We start from the raw sequence: 15,208 nt of genomic DNA on the forward strand, positions 1-15,208 counted from the left end.
GGAAACGAATCACAAAAGACACAAAAAAAATGCGTCTCATCGTGACGGAAGGACCAACGGCAATGTCTGCATGCAGATCCTTGCAGCCCTGATGGATAAGCCTTTCTGCGTAGTCGCGAACGCCGAAACGGTGTCGGGTCATAGCCGCTTGGCCGTGGCGAAGGGGAATAAAAAGACCAATGGGAAAGAAACATGAGGAAGTTTTTGGCGGTGGCAGCAGCTGCAGCCCGGGAAAGGGCCCCGTCTTTCTTAATGTTCTTTCCTGCACCTGCACCTGCACGCACTGCTCGGGTCGCGGATTGCTCCTGCCTCGGGTAACGACATGCTGTTTATCTCCAGCTCCAGCTCCAGTGCAGGCTCCAAGGTCTGGCCAGGCAGTTTGGGGGTGGGTGAGTTGGGGAGGCACTCAGGCACTGGAGCTGGTTTTTGTCCCAACGACCCGCAGGTATTAGCATGCATTTGTATATGCAACCAGAGCCCAGAAACCGGACTGGACTACCGCCATCCCCAATCTGCCCTGATGGATCCCCCCCCCCATACGCAATATGGAAAGCTGAGCATCCACTGTCGTAGTGGCACAGGTGGGCATCGCTGGGAAGATTTTCTGCCGGGAAGCTATGGGTCGGCTTATAAACTAGCAGGCTCAATGGATGGGGGGACCAGACAGGTAGGTACCATTTCATGTGAACGGCAAAGAGGTAATAACAGCCTACCTGCTCTGCTCGCCTATTGCTGCTGCTGCTGCCGCTGCCACTGCCACTGCTACGACCCCATTCCTCCCCGTCTTCGCGAACTTTCTCTGGACCGTTGAGACTTCACCGTTACTCCCCATCCTTCTTCTTGCCCTCGTTTCGGGTGCCCCGTGTTGTCTAACAATAGCTTCATCCTCCCCGTGGTGACTGTATAATAGGATCCTTACACCCGCCAAACCATCATCTACTGGCGTCAGAGTGACGTACGTACTTATTACATACCACAGCCGCCTGAACACAGAGCGCCCCGGTCTACGGTAGCAACAGCATACCCCAACAGTGCTTCGGCAACCAGCCGTGAGCTCAGGTCAAGATGAACATGGACGAGGTTGATCGAGAGCTGGTGCGCGCCCAGGAGGATGCACGCCTAGGAGCCCACGCGACACACCAGCAACAAGAGAAACCACATAGGCATGAACAACAGCCTCACAGAGCTAGCAATGAGATCGAGCGTGTCGTGACGGCGTCGTCCGCGTCGACTTCATCTAGTAGCGAAGATGGCAACATGGCGCGGCAACGCACCGCCGGCATGAGCCGCGTCTCGACCCAGGGAGACCTCGAGAGGCATCCCACCGAGCTGAGCCGCATATACACGGCCCGGAGTCAGCACAGCGAGACGATAGGTCGTAGTCTGCGGAGCCGCCACTCGACAGCCACCAAGCCCCTGCCGGCCTTCGGCGCCGGCAAGCCCTTCCCGCCACCTTTGCCGGAACGGGAGGAGTACGTGGTGGAATTCGATGGCGAGAACGACCCCTACCACGCCCAGAACTGGCCGCTTAAGAAGAAGTGAGTCTCAGCCCCCTACTTGCTGCCAACTTGAACTGCCTATAAGCGATGGTTGATATGCTGACCCGTACTTCTCCAGATTGCTTACAGCTGCTATGCTTGGCTATACGACAATGACTGCTGCTTTCGCTTCTAGTATCTTCTCCGCCGCCACAAAACCCGTCGCCGCGATTTTTGGTGTGGGCACCGAAGTTGGTATTCTTGGTGTCTCCCTGTACGTGCTTGGGTTCGCGACGGGCCCGACGTTGTGGGCGCCTTTGTCCGAACTGAAGGGTCGAAGACTTCCTATCGTGACTGCCATGTTCGGTTTCTCAATATTTTCCCTCGCCTGCGCAACGGCCAAGGACCTGCAGACCGTGCTCATCTGCCGTTTTTTCGCCGGTTTCTTCGGAGCCTGTCCGCTGGCAGTTGTTGCTGCTGTCTTCTCGGATATGTTCGACAATGCCACGCGTGGTGTGGCCATCACCATCTTCTCCATGGCCGTCTTCACCGGCCCCCTGTTGGCGCCATTTGTTGGTGGATTCATTGTCGAGTCCCATCTCGGATGGCGATGGACTATGTACGTTGCTGCCATCATGGGCTTTGTGGCCTTTACTCTCGACCTCTTCTTCCTCGAGGAGACGTACCCGCCCGTGATCCTCGTCCAGAAGGCGGCCGAGTTGCGACGCCGGACTAAGAACTGGGGCATCCACGCCAAGCAGGAGGAGATCGAGGTCGACTTCAAGGAGCTCATCCAGAAGAACTTCACCCGTCCGATGCGACTGCTGTTTTTCGAGCCTATTGTGACTCTCATCTCTATCTACATGGCCTTCATCTACGGTATCCTGTATCTCTTCCTGACCGCATACCCCTTCGTCTTCCAGGGTGTCCACGGTTTCAGCGCGGGCAAATCGGGTCTTTGCTTTTTCGGCATGATCGTTGGTCAGCTTATTGCCGGTACCAATGTGCTGCTCATGCAGCCTGCGTACCAGAGGAAGTTGGCCGCCAACAATGGCGTTCCCGTTCCTGAATGGCGTCTCCCCGTTGTCATTGCGGGTGGTGTCGCCTTCGCCGCTGGTATCTTTTGGTTTGGATGGTCTGGATACCGTGAGGATATCCACTGGATTGTCCCGACGCTCTCTGGTCTTTTGACCGGCTACGGCTTGATGGCTATCTTCCTCCAAGCTTTGAACTACCTTGTGGACGCCTACTTGATGTTCGCCGCGTCGGCCATTGCGGGGAACACTTTCTTGCGATCGCTTTGTGGCGCTGGTTTCCCATTGTTCGCGAGCTACATGTTCAACGGTTTGGGCATCAACTACGCCGCTACCCTGCTTGGATGCGTCGCCGCGCTTCTTGCTCCTATCCCTGTCATCTTCTACATGTACGGCCACAGGATCCGCGCCAAGAGCAACTTCGCGCCTACTCCTCCCCCGAACAGTGGCGCAACAGCCAACAGCAGCATCGAGACGGCAGTCGACGGTCCGGCCGATAATGTCCCGGCTGAGAAGCACAACGGCACCGACACCGCTGACCATGCCGCGTTGTCGAACGTCCCTCGCACCACCGAGCAGGAAAGGCACCAAGTTTGAGCGTTGCTTCTTTGCTAAATAATATATCCGACGATTGTATTGCTTTATTGCACGCTTTGACTTACACGATGACGATTGGTCATGAGGGACAGAACGAAGGGGGCCCTGAAAACTTGGGGGGCCGGTAGCGGCACAGAATCATGTTTGATGTTGTTCAAGATACCACTTTGGTCGCGGTCGGTTGCATTATAGACGCATTCCCACGGGCGTTTCTGGGAAAAAAGGGAGGGGGGATTTTGCCTGCTTATACACACCAAAAGTTTAGGTTGGTGGTTTTCTTGAGATTGGATTTTCTGCGACATAACAAGCGATGAGACAGACGAGCTTCGCACGTTTTCTGTTCTGGATGAGCGGCTTGCTTACACAAACGACTGACTGGCTCAACTAACTATTTACCTAGTCTAGCGACCTTAATAACTATACATAATGAGAATGATACCTGCCACATGATGCGAACGCCGTTGATGCTTGTGATGTGCGTCGTCTATTCTTTGGACGGCTACTCGCCCCATCTGCCCTTTACCGTTCTCTGGCTGCTGTGCCGTATGCAGGTAGCTGGGTCTAACGTAGATGATATGCCTTACCTCAGATTACTAAATCCCGGGATTTCGATCCTCCTGCCGCCTGAGAGAGTACGCTGACAAGATTATCTGCCCCTGCTCTTGAGTACCAACGAGTGAGGGGTATGCAACTAACATACATACCTTCTCCCCTATACCCCCAACAATCAGTTGGTTGCCTAAAGGCTAGGCATAGAGAAAACAGTATGCCAACAAGGCCGGCGGATAGTTGTACCACGAAGAAAGACTCAAGTTGACATAAAATTAAGTCAATTCCTGAGTTCTATACTATATGGGTATACACACAACAGCAAACAAACAAGTCAGCAAGCAGCCAAGTAACCCACCATGTCCACCAGCGCCGCCACGGACGGGACGGGGGAGAAGAAGCCCAGCGGCACCTACGAATGCGGCTGCCACTGCGGCTACATCAAGTTCGCCGTCACGCTCTCGCCGCCGCTGCCCGAGTACCAGGTCCTGCAGTGCAACTGTTCCGCGTGCACACGGTTCGGGTATCTGCTGATCTGTAAGTAGTAATTTTTCTCTTGCTTGCTCCCTACTCTAGCTGCATGCCAGCATCCCCGGTTCCTTGAAGGTCAAATACAACGAGGAGACGCTGACAGGGCCCACCTACCAGACCCCGACGCCGCCAACGTCCAGTGGCACAACGACGGCCGTTCTCGCTGTGCGGCCTACCAGTTCAACACCAAGGCCAAGGACCAGCTCTTCTGCCCCAAGTGCGGAGCCAGCCTGGCCATCGACTTCCGGGACGTCTTGAAGCCGCACACATACGCCGTCAGCGTAAGTTCTCTCTCTCTCTCTCCCCCCTCCCTTTTTGTGCCATTCTTCCATTTCCGTTCCTCTATTCGATAATAGACGAGGAAAGAATAAGAATAGTCAAGACTGGGGTATACGGCTCCGAGCTAGAGTGCCGCGTACATGGAAGTCATGAGAACTAAGCAAGCGCCGGCCTTCTTCACTAACTCACTCCCCTTTTACAGGCTCGCACAATCTACGGTGTCAATCTGGACGAACTGAAGTACAAGAAGCTGGACGGTGTAAACAAAGTCCAACCGGCAGGTGACTTGTCGGGCCACTATTGGGATGAGGAGAAGGGGGAGATGAAGTAGTAGTAGCAGACCAAGCAACGTTGCTTTTTGTGATTTCCGGAAACGCCATGCTATTATTTTACCTTGATCCACACGCAGAATGGATGCCACCATTCGTCTAGCAAACCGATGAACCCGTCTATGGTGGTGAAACGACTCATGACTTCTGTCGCTTGACATATAGCTTTTCCGCCGACGTGATGCACTGTATGTTGGCCGCCAGCTTGTTCATCGTCTCCATCCACTCATCATACTCGTCCGAGTCGAATACAATGCCTCCTCCTATTCCCATTGTCAGTAAGTGGTGCGACACCGGAATGTACCGAACAGGCCAGGCGAAAGAGGCCAAGCAGGAAGGAGGGAATTACTTACCAGCCTGGAGATATGCAGTACCGTCCTTCACCAGCATGGTGCGAAGGGCAATGCAGGTGTCCATCTCGCCCTCGCGCTCCTTGCCGTTCATGTCTACGCTATTGTAGCCAAAGTAACCGACGGCACCAGCGTAGACGCCTCTCTTCTCCTTCTCCAACTCGGCGATGAGTTCCATGGCCTTGACCTTGGGTGCACCCGACACTGTCCCGGCCGGGAAGATCGAGCGCAAGGCGTCGAACCTTGTTTGGCCCGGCCTGAGTACGCCAGAAACCTGGGACACCAAATGCTGGACGTGGCTGAACTTCTCCACTACCATCAGTCGGTCCACGCGCGTCGTCAGGGGGTCGCAGATACGGTTCACGTCGTTGCGCGCCAGGTCTACCAACATGACGTGCTCAGCTCGGTCCTTCAGCGAGTTCCTCAGCTCCAAACCAAGCGCCTCATCCTCTTCGGGTGTCTTTCCGCGCTTGACGGTACCTGCAATGGGGTGCGTGATGACACGCCCGGTCTCGCTCTTCACAAGAAGCTCAGGCGATGCGCCTACGATCTGGAAATCCTTGCAGTTGATATAAAACAGGTATGGCGACGGGTTGACGGTACGGAGATGGCGGTAAATGTTGAACGGGTGCAGCGTCGTGGGTCGGGCAAAGCGCTGTGAGGGCACCGCTTGAATAATGTCGCCTGCTACGATGTGCTTCTTCAAGGTCGTAACATGGCCTTCATAGCCCTTTTGGCCAATGTTGGACGTGTACTCCTGATCGAGCTGGATCGGTCCTTGCTCGGGCAGGGGGATTTCGGGCGCATTGAGAACCTCGATCAGCTCGGTGATGGTGGCTGTGGCTTTCTCGTATTCCGCCTCGAGGGTTTCGAGGTCTTCCGGCACTGGGATGTACGTAATGACCTTGGCGATGCCGTAGAAGCGGTCGAATGCGACAATGGTGTCGAAGAGCATGAAGACGGACTCGGGGATCTTGAGCACGTCGTTCATAGGCCGGGCCGTCTTGGGCTCGAAGTAGCGCACACAGTCGTAGCCAACGTAGCCCACCGCGCCACCCGTCAGCGGCGGCAGGGTGACTCCCGGCACATCGAGCACGACGAAGCGATCGAGCTCGGCCTCGAGCCCAGGCAACGGGTCGCAAGCTTCGCCATGTCCCTCTCCTGTCGTGATAACCTTGCGGGGGTTCGCGGCGACAAAGCTGTAGCGGCCCAGGCGCTCGGTGGCAGCGCTCTCGAAGAGGAAGGAGTATTCGGACTTGGCGTGAGCAGAGATCTTGAGGTATGCGGCGGATGGCGTTATGAGGTCGGCGGAGATCTGGCCGTAGACGGGAACGAGGTTGGCCTTCTTAGGACCCGGCTGAGGCTTCGAGAGGAGGTCCTTTATGGTCTCGCAAGACGGCAGTATCACATCCTGCAAGGTGAAGCATCATCTCGTGTTAGTTTTCCAACACACACACACCAAGGTTGGCGGGGTACAGGGCTGTGTGCGCGAACACTCTTACCGCTTGATCCATGGTGTGCGAGAGTCTGCTTGTTGTTTTTCCAGGCACTCAAGAGGCAGAATGGCAGAGAGAGCTCACTTTGCGAGAGATCCTGAGTCTTAATTGCACCAGAACCGGCGGGAGTAGCAGCTGGTGACTCAGTCTTCCTGGTCGAGAGTGACAGTAGTAAGCTACGCCTTGCTTTGTTATCCCCGAAATTTTGGCAGAACTTCCTGTTATCGGACCGCGGGGCAGTTAGTTAGTTGGACAGCTAAAAGCCCACTATCCATCCCACCAATTTGCGCCGAGTATTACGGTTAGGTGCTGGTATGATGTCTGCAGAGCCTCAGTCAAAGTACCTAGGTATGTAGCAGTAGGTTAATAGAAACCTAAAATATTTCCATCAGATGGATGATTGGTAGAAGTAGGAAATGTGTTCCTCTGTTGGTTGTGAGGAGTGTCATCTCAACCTGAAGGCGATTGTGTCTCCTCCACCAAAGCTCAAGCTTGGTTTCTCATCACACAACCAGGTGAGCGAGCGCCTCTTTTCTTTTGTGGTCTATGCAGTCCGAGATTCACACCCAGAAAGGACTGTAATGATGCGATGAATGGGAATATCTCCGAGACATACTCTCAGAAACACCATCGCTTAGCTGTCTCCTCGGAAGCCTCATGTAGCAGGCCATACAGTTAGCTACTGCCTGATTACATCCGGCGGTACTTATAGCTCTGTGGCAGAAGGACATAGTGTATATCATCCCTAGGTAGTAACTGTCGCTCCCCCAAAACGCCAAACCTCACTCGCAATGAAGAAAACACCGTATCGCCCTTCAAACCGTCACCATGCCTTGCAATATCACCTGCAAGGGCCAAAAACTAGCTCTCGATAGCCAGCGCCTTGACACCCACCAATTTCGCATCCTTGCCCTTGCCTTCGGTGGTGACGACCCAGTACTCGACCCTCGAGCTGTCCTTGGGAACCTTGTAGACCCGGACGTCATTGCCCTTGCCAGCCTTGCGCACAGCCTCCAGGATCTTGTTATACTGGCCCTGAGGGTCCCAGTCCGCCGGGTCTTGAAGCTCGACGTTGGCCGACGACGGGTTCGGGTGGCCTATCAGTTTCGCAAACTCCTCTGGTAGCACATCTGTGTTAGCTTGCAATGTCCCTCTCATGCTACAGTTGTAGACAGAATCTCGCCCGTTCCTGGTAAGGACGGACGGAGAGTAGTGTTCTGAAATGCGTTCGTCATGTGGGTGCCAGCGTACCTTCGTTCGGCAAGCCCTTTCCGCCTTCATCCCACTTCAGCGAGACCGGGACAAACGGCTCGTCCGCATCGCTGACATAGAACGCATCTTGCGTCGCCTCCTTCAGGGCAGCCGGTACTTGGACCCCGTGGTCTGTGGCCTTGAACTCGAGCTTCGCGCCGCCGCTGCTGGCCGGCTTCACATAGCCCTCGTTCGGGTCCTTGTTGGCCTTGTCGAGGAAAGCCATGTAGTCTTCGTCTGACGCCATGTTGAGTGTCCGGCTAGTCGTGAAGATGCGGAGGCTTTCGCGAGTGCTTGCTGATCGAGAAACGGACCTCGGAAAGGTGCCTACGAATGATAAGTTGCGGGGCGTAGAGTCACCGCGTGTTGTGTAGATCTTCGCACACTCTATTCTTGGCCGACTTCGACCTTTCGTAGAAGTCACGATCACGTAGGGTCTCTTCGACGACAATGCACGCAAACGACAGATGGAATGTCTAAGTGACTGGGAAATAGGTGCAATTGGCATTGGCAATGACATGCAGGTGTAGGAGGGTTGAGCAGGGTGGGCAGTTCGGTTTGATTGATCGGTATGACGTATTAAGCTTGCTGCGTTTCTGGCAACGCAAACTGCCGTAAAAATGCTGAATGCCACTAACAAGGTACGTGTATCATCAGCTACCTACACACCAAACCACACAGCCAGCCTTGCAAGTAGAAGGCAGATTGAGATGGCATATGTACAGCCTTAAAAGGTGAATACAACAGTCACAAGATATTCACTAGGTGCCTTGCAAGATAATACTGGGTAGTTTGGGCTTTTGTTCATTGCAACTTGTCATTAGCTGCGGTATCAGATTCCTATTTTCATACCACCATGCCCGTCACGAAAAGCCGTGAGAAAAGCAACCCAGAAACTCCGATACATGGACCAGAACCAGAACGAGGAAAGACGTGACCAGCTCTCTAAGAGCTGGGGGCAAGATCCTTCTTGAGGGTACCCTGGTACTGCTTCTTCTCCGCGGGGGTCTGGAAAGCACCGTGTCCGAACTCGGACGAGGTGTCGATCCACTTGAGCTCGACCTTCTCCAGAGCCTTGCGCGAGGTGTGCGTGAACATGGACTTGCGGAGAGTCATGACTCGCTTCTTGACACCAGGGACGGAACCCTTAACCATGACGAAGTCGTTCTTGACCTCACCATAACGGACGAAGCCACCCAGACTGGAACAATGTTAATAGCGGTACTTTGGTTCATCATCAACAGGGAAACTTACGGAGTGATGGACTTCTTAGTGACGTCCTGCTCGGTGGAAGCGTTGGACTCGTTGTCACCCTTGCCAATACGGTAAACCTTGTGGTTGACCGAGGTACGGTGGTGGTAACCCATCTGACCGGCACGGGCAACAGTCCACTGGACGTGGGACGGGTGCCAAGCACCGATACAAGCGACCTTACGGAGACCCTTGTGAGTCTTACGCGGAAGCTTCTTGGTGCCCCAACGGGCGGTGACACCGTTATAACCGTGACCCTTGGTGACGGCGATGACGTCGATCATCTCATCCTGCTCGAAGATGGTGTCGACCTCGAAGGGCTTCTCGAAGAGGCCGTGGCCGAACTCGACCTTGTCGGCAACGGAGCCACCGTTGACCTGGATCTCCATAAGGTGGGCCTTCTTCTGCTTAAGAGGCGTCTTGCGGATCTGAGTGTGGGCGAGGACACGGATGACGGTGCAGTACTTCTTCATGCGCTCGAGCTCGCGGGTGATGGTGGAGCCCTTGGTCTCGGAGTGCTTCTTGGCGTACTTGGTGAAGGCCTTCTTCTTGGACTTGTACCAGTTCTTGTAGAAGCGACGCTTGACCTCGTCGCTCAGATGCTCGGCCCAGACGGTGGTGAGCGATCGCAGACCGCGGGGAGTCTCGATGTAGCCCACAAGACCAACAACGATCATCTAGAATAAAGATGTTAGCCATAGGCACAAATGAGCCAAGCGGGCTGCGTTGTTCGTACAGGTGGAGTATCAATGATGGTAACGGCCTCAACAACCTCCTTCTTGTGCGACTTGGCACCAGGACGGTCGACGTCGCGGACGATAGTGGTCATACCGGCCTTGTAGCCCATAGTGGCCGTCAGGTGGACGGGCTTCTTGGGGTCATCCTTGGGGAAGCTGGAAGAAAAAAGTCGTGTTGATTAGCAGATATTCTTGAACAAGCACACTCGAAAGCCGGCAGATCCGTCGCTGGGACATTTGTTGTGCCATCCGCTGCCGACTTGACACACATGAAAGCCCAATTTCAGTCCCAACGATTGTCGTCTTCGATCTCCCAGATGCGCAAACCGTCGTGCAAAAAACAACCGGACGGGAGGTACTCACGACTTGACCTTACCCCGATGGCGGGCAGCTCGCTTACGGGGCAAGTATGCCAGCGAACCGTGACGGGGAGCCTCGAACTTTCGGTGAGACATCTTGAAGACTGTTCCTGTCGTGAAGGAGTGCAGTCTTTTTCGTTTGACGATGGGTGGTTGAGGGGGAGAAGGGAGGAATAACTACACAAGTTTTCGACTCTTTTCTGGATGGATGCGCAAAAAGAGTGCTACCCACAAATTTCTCGGCCTTGGGCTTTCTGCAGGTGGCTGCTGTATTGGTGCGCCCTTGCCCCAATAATTGTTGGTGCGGTAGGTGCTGCTGGGGAAAAACCACGGAAAAACCGAAAAAGCCGTTAGGGTTCGAAAAGAAAAATAGAGAGAGATAAGATAAGTACCTGTACTAACAAACGATAGGAGATCTAGGGACCGTCCCCCACCAGACGAGCAATCCGAAGTGATCCGTGCCCATTTGGTCCCTCCCATCAATGACACGACGACGGAACTGGCAAGTATTCACACTCAACACATGTTTTACAGGTATGCACCACCAAGACTGCTACACTCGACTCGTATCGTTGTCTTGTATAAACATTGCATCCCAACTGTACAATTTACGTCGAATATGCAGGTCTTCGATCACGAGTAGGAACCGCATAGTACATGGAAACAAGCTGCAGCTTTTCGTGATACGTAATATGTGATTCATTTTCACTGCAAAAAATGTGCTGGATAAAGTGAATGCTAGCGACTGTCTTTCGATCTCCATCAACCAACTCCAAGCTCAAGCTCGACATCCTAACAAGTGGCCTCCCTGATGATTTACACGCAGTGAGAAAGTTCGAATTCAACAGTAGAACGATTAAAGGAAATTGGGTATGATCATGACTGTGCTTCCAACAAAACAACCGCCACTGCCACCGCCATTACCTTGCGGTGCACTGATAGCATCAATCAAATATGTACCTCCTGACTTTATCATCATTGAAATTTTACGCAGTGCCCTCAGTCTTGGGGGTGGGCACAGGTACTATGCCGTTCATCGTCGCGCTGGTCGGTGTCGTGGTCTTCATGTCACCAGCAGCCGAGGGCGGGCCAGAGGTTGGGCCACCGATGGGGACCTTCTTTTCTTCCTCACCACTGTCGTCATAATCTTCATCAACATCCATTTTCCTGGCGGCACGCTCGGGCTCATTGAGCTGAGGTGGAGCTGGTGTAGGGTTGTGTTCCACCCTGGCGCGCTCGTCTTGGGGGTACTCCTTGGGGGCGGCGCTGGGCGGTGGGGCCTCATGGATGATGCCCTGCATGGGCGAAGGACCCTGCTGCATTGGTGGGAGGTGATTTGGGGGCATTGAGTGTGTTGGGGGGTGATGGGCTGCATCTGACGGGTGGTATTGCTCGTTGCCGTGGCGTTGTTGTTCCTCGGCGCGGCGCTGCATATCCTCGGTACGACGCTGGTCTTCTGCTGCCGCACGGCGCTGGTCATCCAATCTACGCTGCTCATCCGCAAAGCGATGGGCTTCGGGGAGTTGCGGCGGTAAGGCTCGGGGCCACCGCGTAGCGGAGTTGAAGGACGTCGGTGACGCATGTCGTGGAGAATAGCTCTGTTCTCTTCAGAAGCAGGCTTCTTCATCGAGGTGTCCTCTTCCCACTCTCGCATTCTCTTGGGGCCGACGGAAGACGGGCGATCATCACGGTGCATGGGTCCTTCCGGGCCCATCGGGCCTTTTGGGGTATGGACGGTAGTATCCATACTGCTTGAGCCAGCCTCGGGGTGGTGAGCGTATGGTGGTGGGTGTTGCGGGTATGCCGACTTGGGCGAAGGCATTCGGTTGTCATGCATAGGAGGACGCGACTCCGGGCGTGGAGATCCCTGTCGGTAATTCATGAGCGAATGAGGCGGAGGACCTCCGTTCGGAGGTTGCACATTGGCGGGCGTCATACTGGCAGGGATAGTTGGCCCAGTATAGTTGGGGTTAGCAATTCTACCCGGTGCATGCTGCGATCCCGGAGGCGGTTGAGATTGACCGGGTTGAGGCCCATAAGGAGGGCCGGGAGAAGGACCCCGTCTAATAGGACCAGCATTAGGTGCCGGGCCGGGTCCTTGTACTGGCCCTGGCCCCGGTGCTGGCCCTTGAGCAGGCCCGGGTACCGGACCAGGACCAAGGGGACCAGGACGGTTTGGCTCGCCATATGGCCTCATCTGCTGCTCTTGGCGGGGGCTTGGCTGTCGCGGCATGGGCGGAGCTGGGCCACGGAAAGGCTCTCGTTGGTCGTAGGGGTTGGGAGGCTGAGGAGGGTTGATCTCGGAGAGTCTGTAACCATTGGCACCGGCAGGTCCTCCTCCGAGGGGACGGCCAGGCTGTGGCTGTTGAGGCGCACTCGACGCTCCCGTCCATTGAGGGGCCTGTGGGCCCTGAGCCTGGTAAGACTGAGGATGCACATCCGTAGGGGCAGGAGCAGGCCCGCCGGGTACAACGCCGCCATTCGACTGTCCAGCCCTAAGGAGTTGCAGCCTGGCCTTGATGTGGGGGTTCTGGGGATCCAGCTCAGCAGCTCGTTGATAGGCATCGAGCGCATCTGCGATTTGGTTGTTGCAGCTCTCGTACAGAGTACCGAGATCATACCATACTTCCGAGATGTAAGGGTTCAGGCGAATGGCGCGAGAATACGCGTCCAGAGCATCGCGGTACTGGTTGATCTGATAGTACAGCACACCAATGGAGCACCAGAAAGTAGGGTTTCGCCCGTCGCGGTAAACAGCTTGCTGATAGGCCTCATAAGCCTTAGGATACTTCTGCTGCGACATGTAGCATCGCCCAAGCAAATACCAGCTCTGCGCATCGCTGTTATCTAAATTGCAAGGTTAGCGCCATGTCATGAGTCGATTTTTTTCTTGTTCTGTGTTCACTTACCGGCAGCTACAGATTTTTCGAGAAATTCAATGGCGCGCTCCTGGTTCTGGTAACTGCTGCTCTGGTTGTGATGCAGCCAGCCGAGCTGCTGCAAAACCTTGGCGTGATGCGGATCACGATCCAGCACGCGGTTATAGGCAGACTTGGCATTGTCATACTGGAGAGAAGACGACATTAGCTATGTGTGCTCAACGCTATAGGGTTGATGATTACTTACGTCTTTCTGCTGCTCGTGGACATGTCCAATTTGGAACCAAATGTCCTCCTCGGTCAATGGCGGCGGAGGAGAGGATACGATGTATTTGAAGCACTAGAAGAGGTAAGCAAGACTGAGCCGCTTTAAGAGATGGCGGATGGGTGAGACAAACCTCTAGACTTTGACCGAACTTGGATTGTTGCTTGTATATTATGCCAAGTCGGAAGTAAATCTCATTGGCCTTTTCGAAGTCTGGCTGCATCTGCATAACTTGCGAGAATGCTTCCTCGGCATGCTCGAGAGAGCCATACCGGTCGTAAAGAATGCCTATTCCATACCACAACTTGGGTTCCTACAAAGATGTCAGCGATAAGCCAGTGTAATCATGGGCACTGGACGACGAACCTTGGGGTTTGGCAGGTTTACGAGAGCCGATTGATACGCGGCATACGCTTGCTGCAGATCGTCCATCATGAGATAGCAGTGGCCTACGGAGAAAAAACAACAACAAGGTCAGTCAGTCACGATTGGCAACTCTAAGAGAGACAAGCAGGCGCGTACCAAGACTTCCCCACACTTCACCGTTTCTATCATCAATCTTTAGAATAGCCTGCAAGAACTCGACGGCCTTATGAAATTCCTCTCGCGTCCTGAGGATCAGGCTGATGGCGTTCATCGCTGGGATGGATTGTGGGTTCGCGCGCAGTGCGTGTTCATACGCGCTCATTGCATCGTCGAGGCTGCCAAGCAGTTCGGAGAAACTGCCTATATACGCGACGGGGTTAGCGATCTGTTTCGCGTAGAACGCAGAGCCGGGCGAGCTTACCTATTTGCATCCACAGATGCTCGTTGACGGTGCTGATGTGGCGAGAAGGGGCCGCGGCGGCAGCGCCATAGTGAACCGCGGCATTGGGCGGGGGCCCCTGCGGACCACCGTGATGCATCTGCATCGGCATCTGAGGCGACGGGTTGTGGTTTGCCATGATGCCCTACTAGACTCAAGTTTGGTACGAGATGGCCGGGTATCTACGATGAGGGGGGGAGGATGGAGAAGAAGAGCAGGGGAGGTCGAGTCGAGAGCCGACCGATCCAGCTAGGCCCAAGTCGGATCGCGACTGTACGCGAGAAAGCTATGCGCCGGTGATATCAGATTTGAGGCCCGGCCGGGGAACCGAGGCGACAATGGCGACACGGGACAGAGACGTCGTCGTGGTCGCGGTGTATAGTCGGGGCAGGAGGCAGGAGTTGCCAATGCAGCCGGACTTTGCTTGTCCGAACCAGCTGGGCTGCTGACAGAGGAAGCGGAAATGTGCTCGCCAACAAGTCCGGGCCAGGCGAGGCAAGCAAGGAGAGTGATAACGGTACAGGCGAAAAGCTTAAAAGCAGCGACAGAGGTGTCGCGAAAGACCAAGGCTGGATCTTTGGGTGGAAGCTCCAGCCTGTGGATTGTAGGGTGTGGGAGTGAAGGGGGTGAAGGTTAAGAGACGGGTGATAGATTTGGGTGGTGAACGAGTTCAGAAGGAGAAGGACGGGCGGAGCAAGCAGACAATAATTCTGCTCTCTTCAGTCTTCCCTCCTCGCTGCAAACTACCCTTACCCACGGGTCGCTCGTAAGAACAACTTTCGTAATGTGGAGCATGCAGATGGGAAGCGGTCCCCTGGAGCAGGCGACATGAAAAGACCGGGTCATTGTGTACTTCGTTGTGTCTCCAATGTACCCATGCTTACTTCGGCTGATTGTGGGGTCGGCGCTTGTCGTACTCTCACGGGCCTCACCCACACATAAGATGGCACATCCACCTTTTTTCTTTTTCGCTTCCCTGCCCTGCTCTGTGCTGCGCGCTCCCCTTCGTCCACTCGTG

At 54.7% G+C, this 15,208-nt stretch overlaps 6 protein-coding genes across 6 annotated transcripts; 2 read left to right on the forward strand and 4 right to left on the reverse strand.

Moving 5' to 3' along the window:
• Positions 1-1,065: 1,065 nt before the first annotated feature.
• Positions 1,066-3,109, forward strand: PG986_009053 (uncharacterized protein; the record flags this gene model as incomplete). The annotated part of the gene is made up of 2 exons (XM_066845275.1): positions 1,066-1,538; positions 1,618-3,109. The coding sequence occupies 2 exons, from the start codon at positions 1,066-1,068 to the stop codon at positions 3,107-3,109; spliced, it is 1,965 nt and encodes a 654-aa protein (XP_066697673.1).
• Positions 3,110-4,017: 908 nt separating this feature from the next.
• PG986_009054 (Mss4-like protein) lies at positions 4,018-4,799 on the forward strand (the record flags this gene model as incomplete). Its single annotated transcript, XM_066845276.1, has 3 exons — positions 4,018-4,195; positions 4,307-4,470; positions 4,671-4,799. 3 exons carry the CDS (start codon positions 4,018-4,020, stop codon positions 4,797-4,799), a joined length of 471 nt encoding a protein of 156 aa, XP_066697674.1.
• Positions 4,800-4,935: 136 nt separating this feature from the next.
• On the reverse strand, positions 4,936-6,661 carry PG986_009055 (anthranilate synthase component; the record flags this gene model as incomplete). Its single annotated transcript, XM_066845277.1, has 3 exons — positions 4,936-5,060; positions 5,151-6,558; positions 6,650-6,661. 3 exons carry the CDS (start codon positions 6,659-6,661, stop codon positions 4,936-4,938), a joined length of 1,545 nt encoding a protein of 514 aa, XP_066697675.1.
• An 843-nt stretch (positions 6,662-7,504) lies between these two features.
• On the reverse strand, positions 7,505-8,141 carry PG986_009056 (uncharacterized protein; the record flags this gene model as incomplete). Its single annotated transcript, XM_066845278.1, has 2 exons — positions 7,505-7,761; positions 7,895-8,141. 2 exons carry the CDS (start codon positions 8,139-8,141, stop codon positions 7,505-7,507), a joined length of 504 nt encoding a protein of 167 aa, XP_066697676.1.
• A 698-nt stretch (positions 8,142-8,839) lies between these two features.
• Positions 8,840-10,383, reverse strand: PG986_009057 (60S ribosomal protein uL3; the record flags this gene model as incomplete). Its single annotated transcript, XM_066845279.1, has 4 exons — positions 10,246-10,383; positions 9,882-10,038; positions 9,149-9,822; positions 8,840-9,095 (listed from the first exon to the last, which is right to left on the reverse strand). Exons 1-4 carry the CDS (start codon positions 10,335-10,337, stop codon positions 8,840-8,842), a joined length of 1,179 nt encoding a protein of 392 aa, XP_066697677.1. The 5' UTR covers positions 10,338-10,383.
• An 844-nt stretch (positions 10,384-11,227) lies between these two features.
• On the reverse strand, positions 11,228-14,329 carry PG986_009058 (transcriptional corepressor Cyc8; the record flags this gene model as incomplete). The annotated part of the gene is made up of 8 exons (XM_066845280.1): positions 11,228-11,754; positions 11,811-13,088; positions 13,151-13,307; positions 13,368-13,460; positions 13,519-13,698; positions 13,752-13,834; positions 13,908-14,111; positions 14,173-14,329. 8 exons carry the CDS (start codon positions 14,327-14,329, stop codon positions 11,228-11,230), a joined length of 2,679 nt encoding a protein of 892 aa, XP_066697678.1.
• Positions 14,330-15,208: the final 879 nt, after the last annotated feature.

The sequence above is a fragment of the Apiospora aurea genome (assembly GCF_038362705.1).
Source record: "Apiospora aurea strain CBS 24483 chromosome Unknown utg000006l_segment0_segment0, whole genome shotgun sequence".
NCBI lineage: Eukaryota > Fungi > Ascomycota > Sordariomycetes > Amphisphaeriales > Apiosporaceae > Apiospora > Apiospora aurea.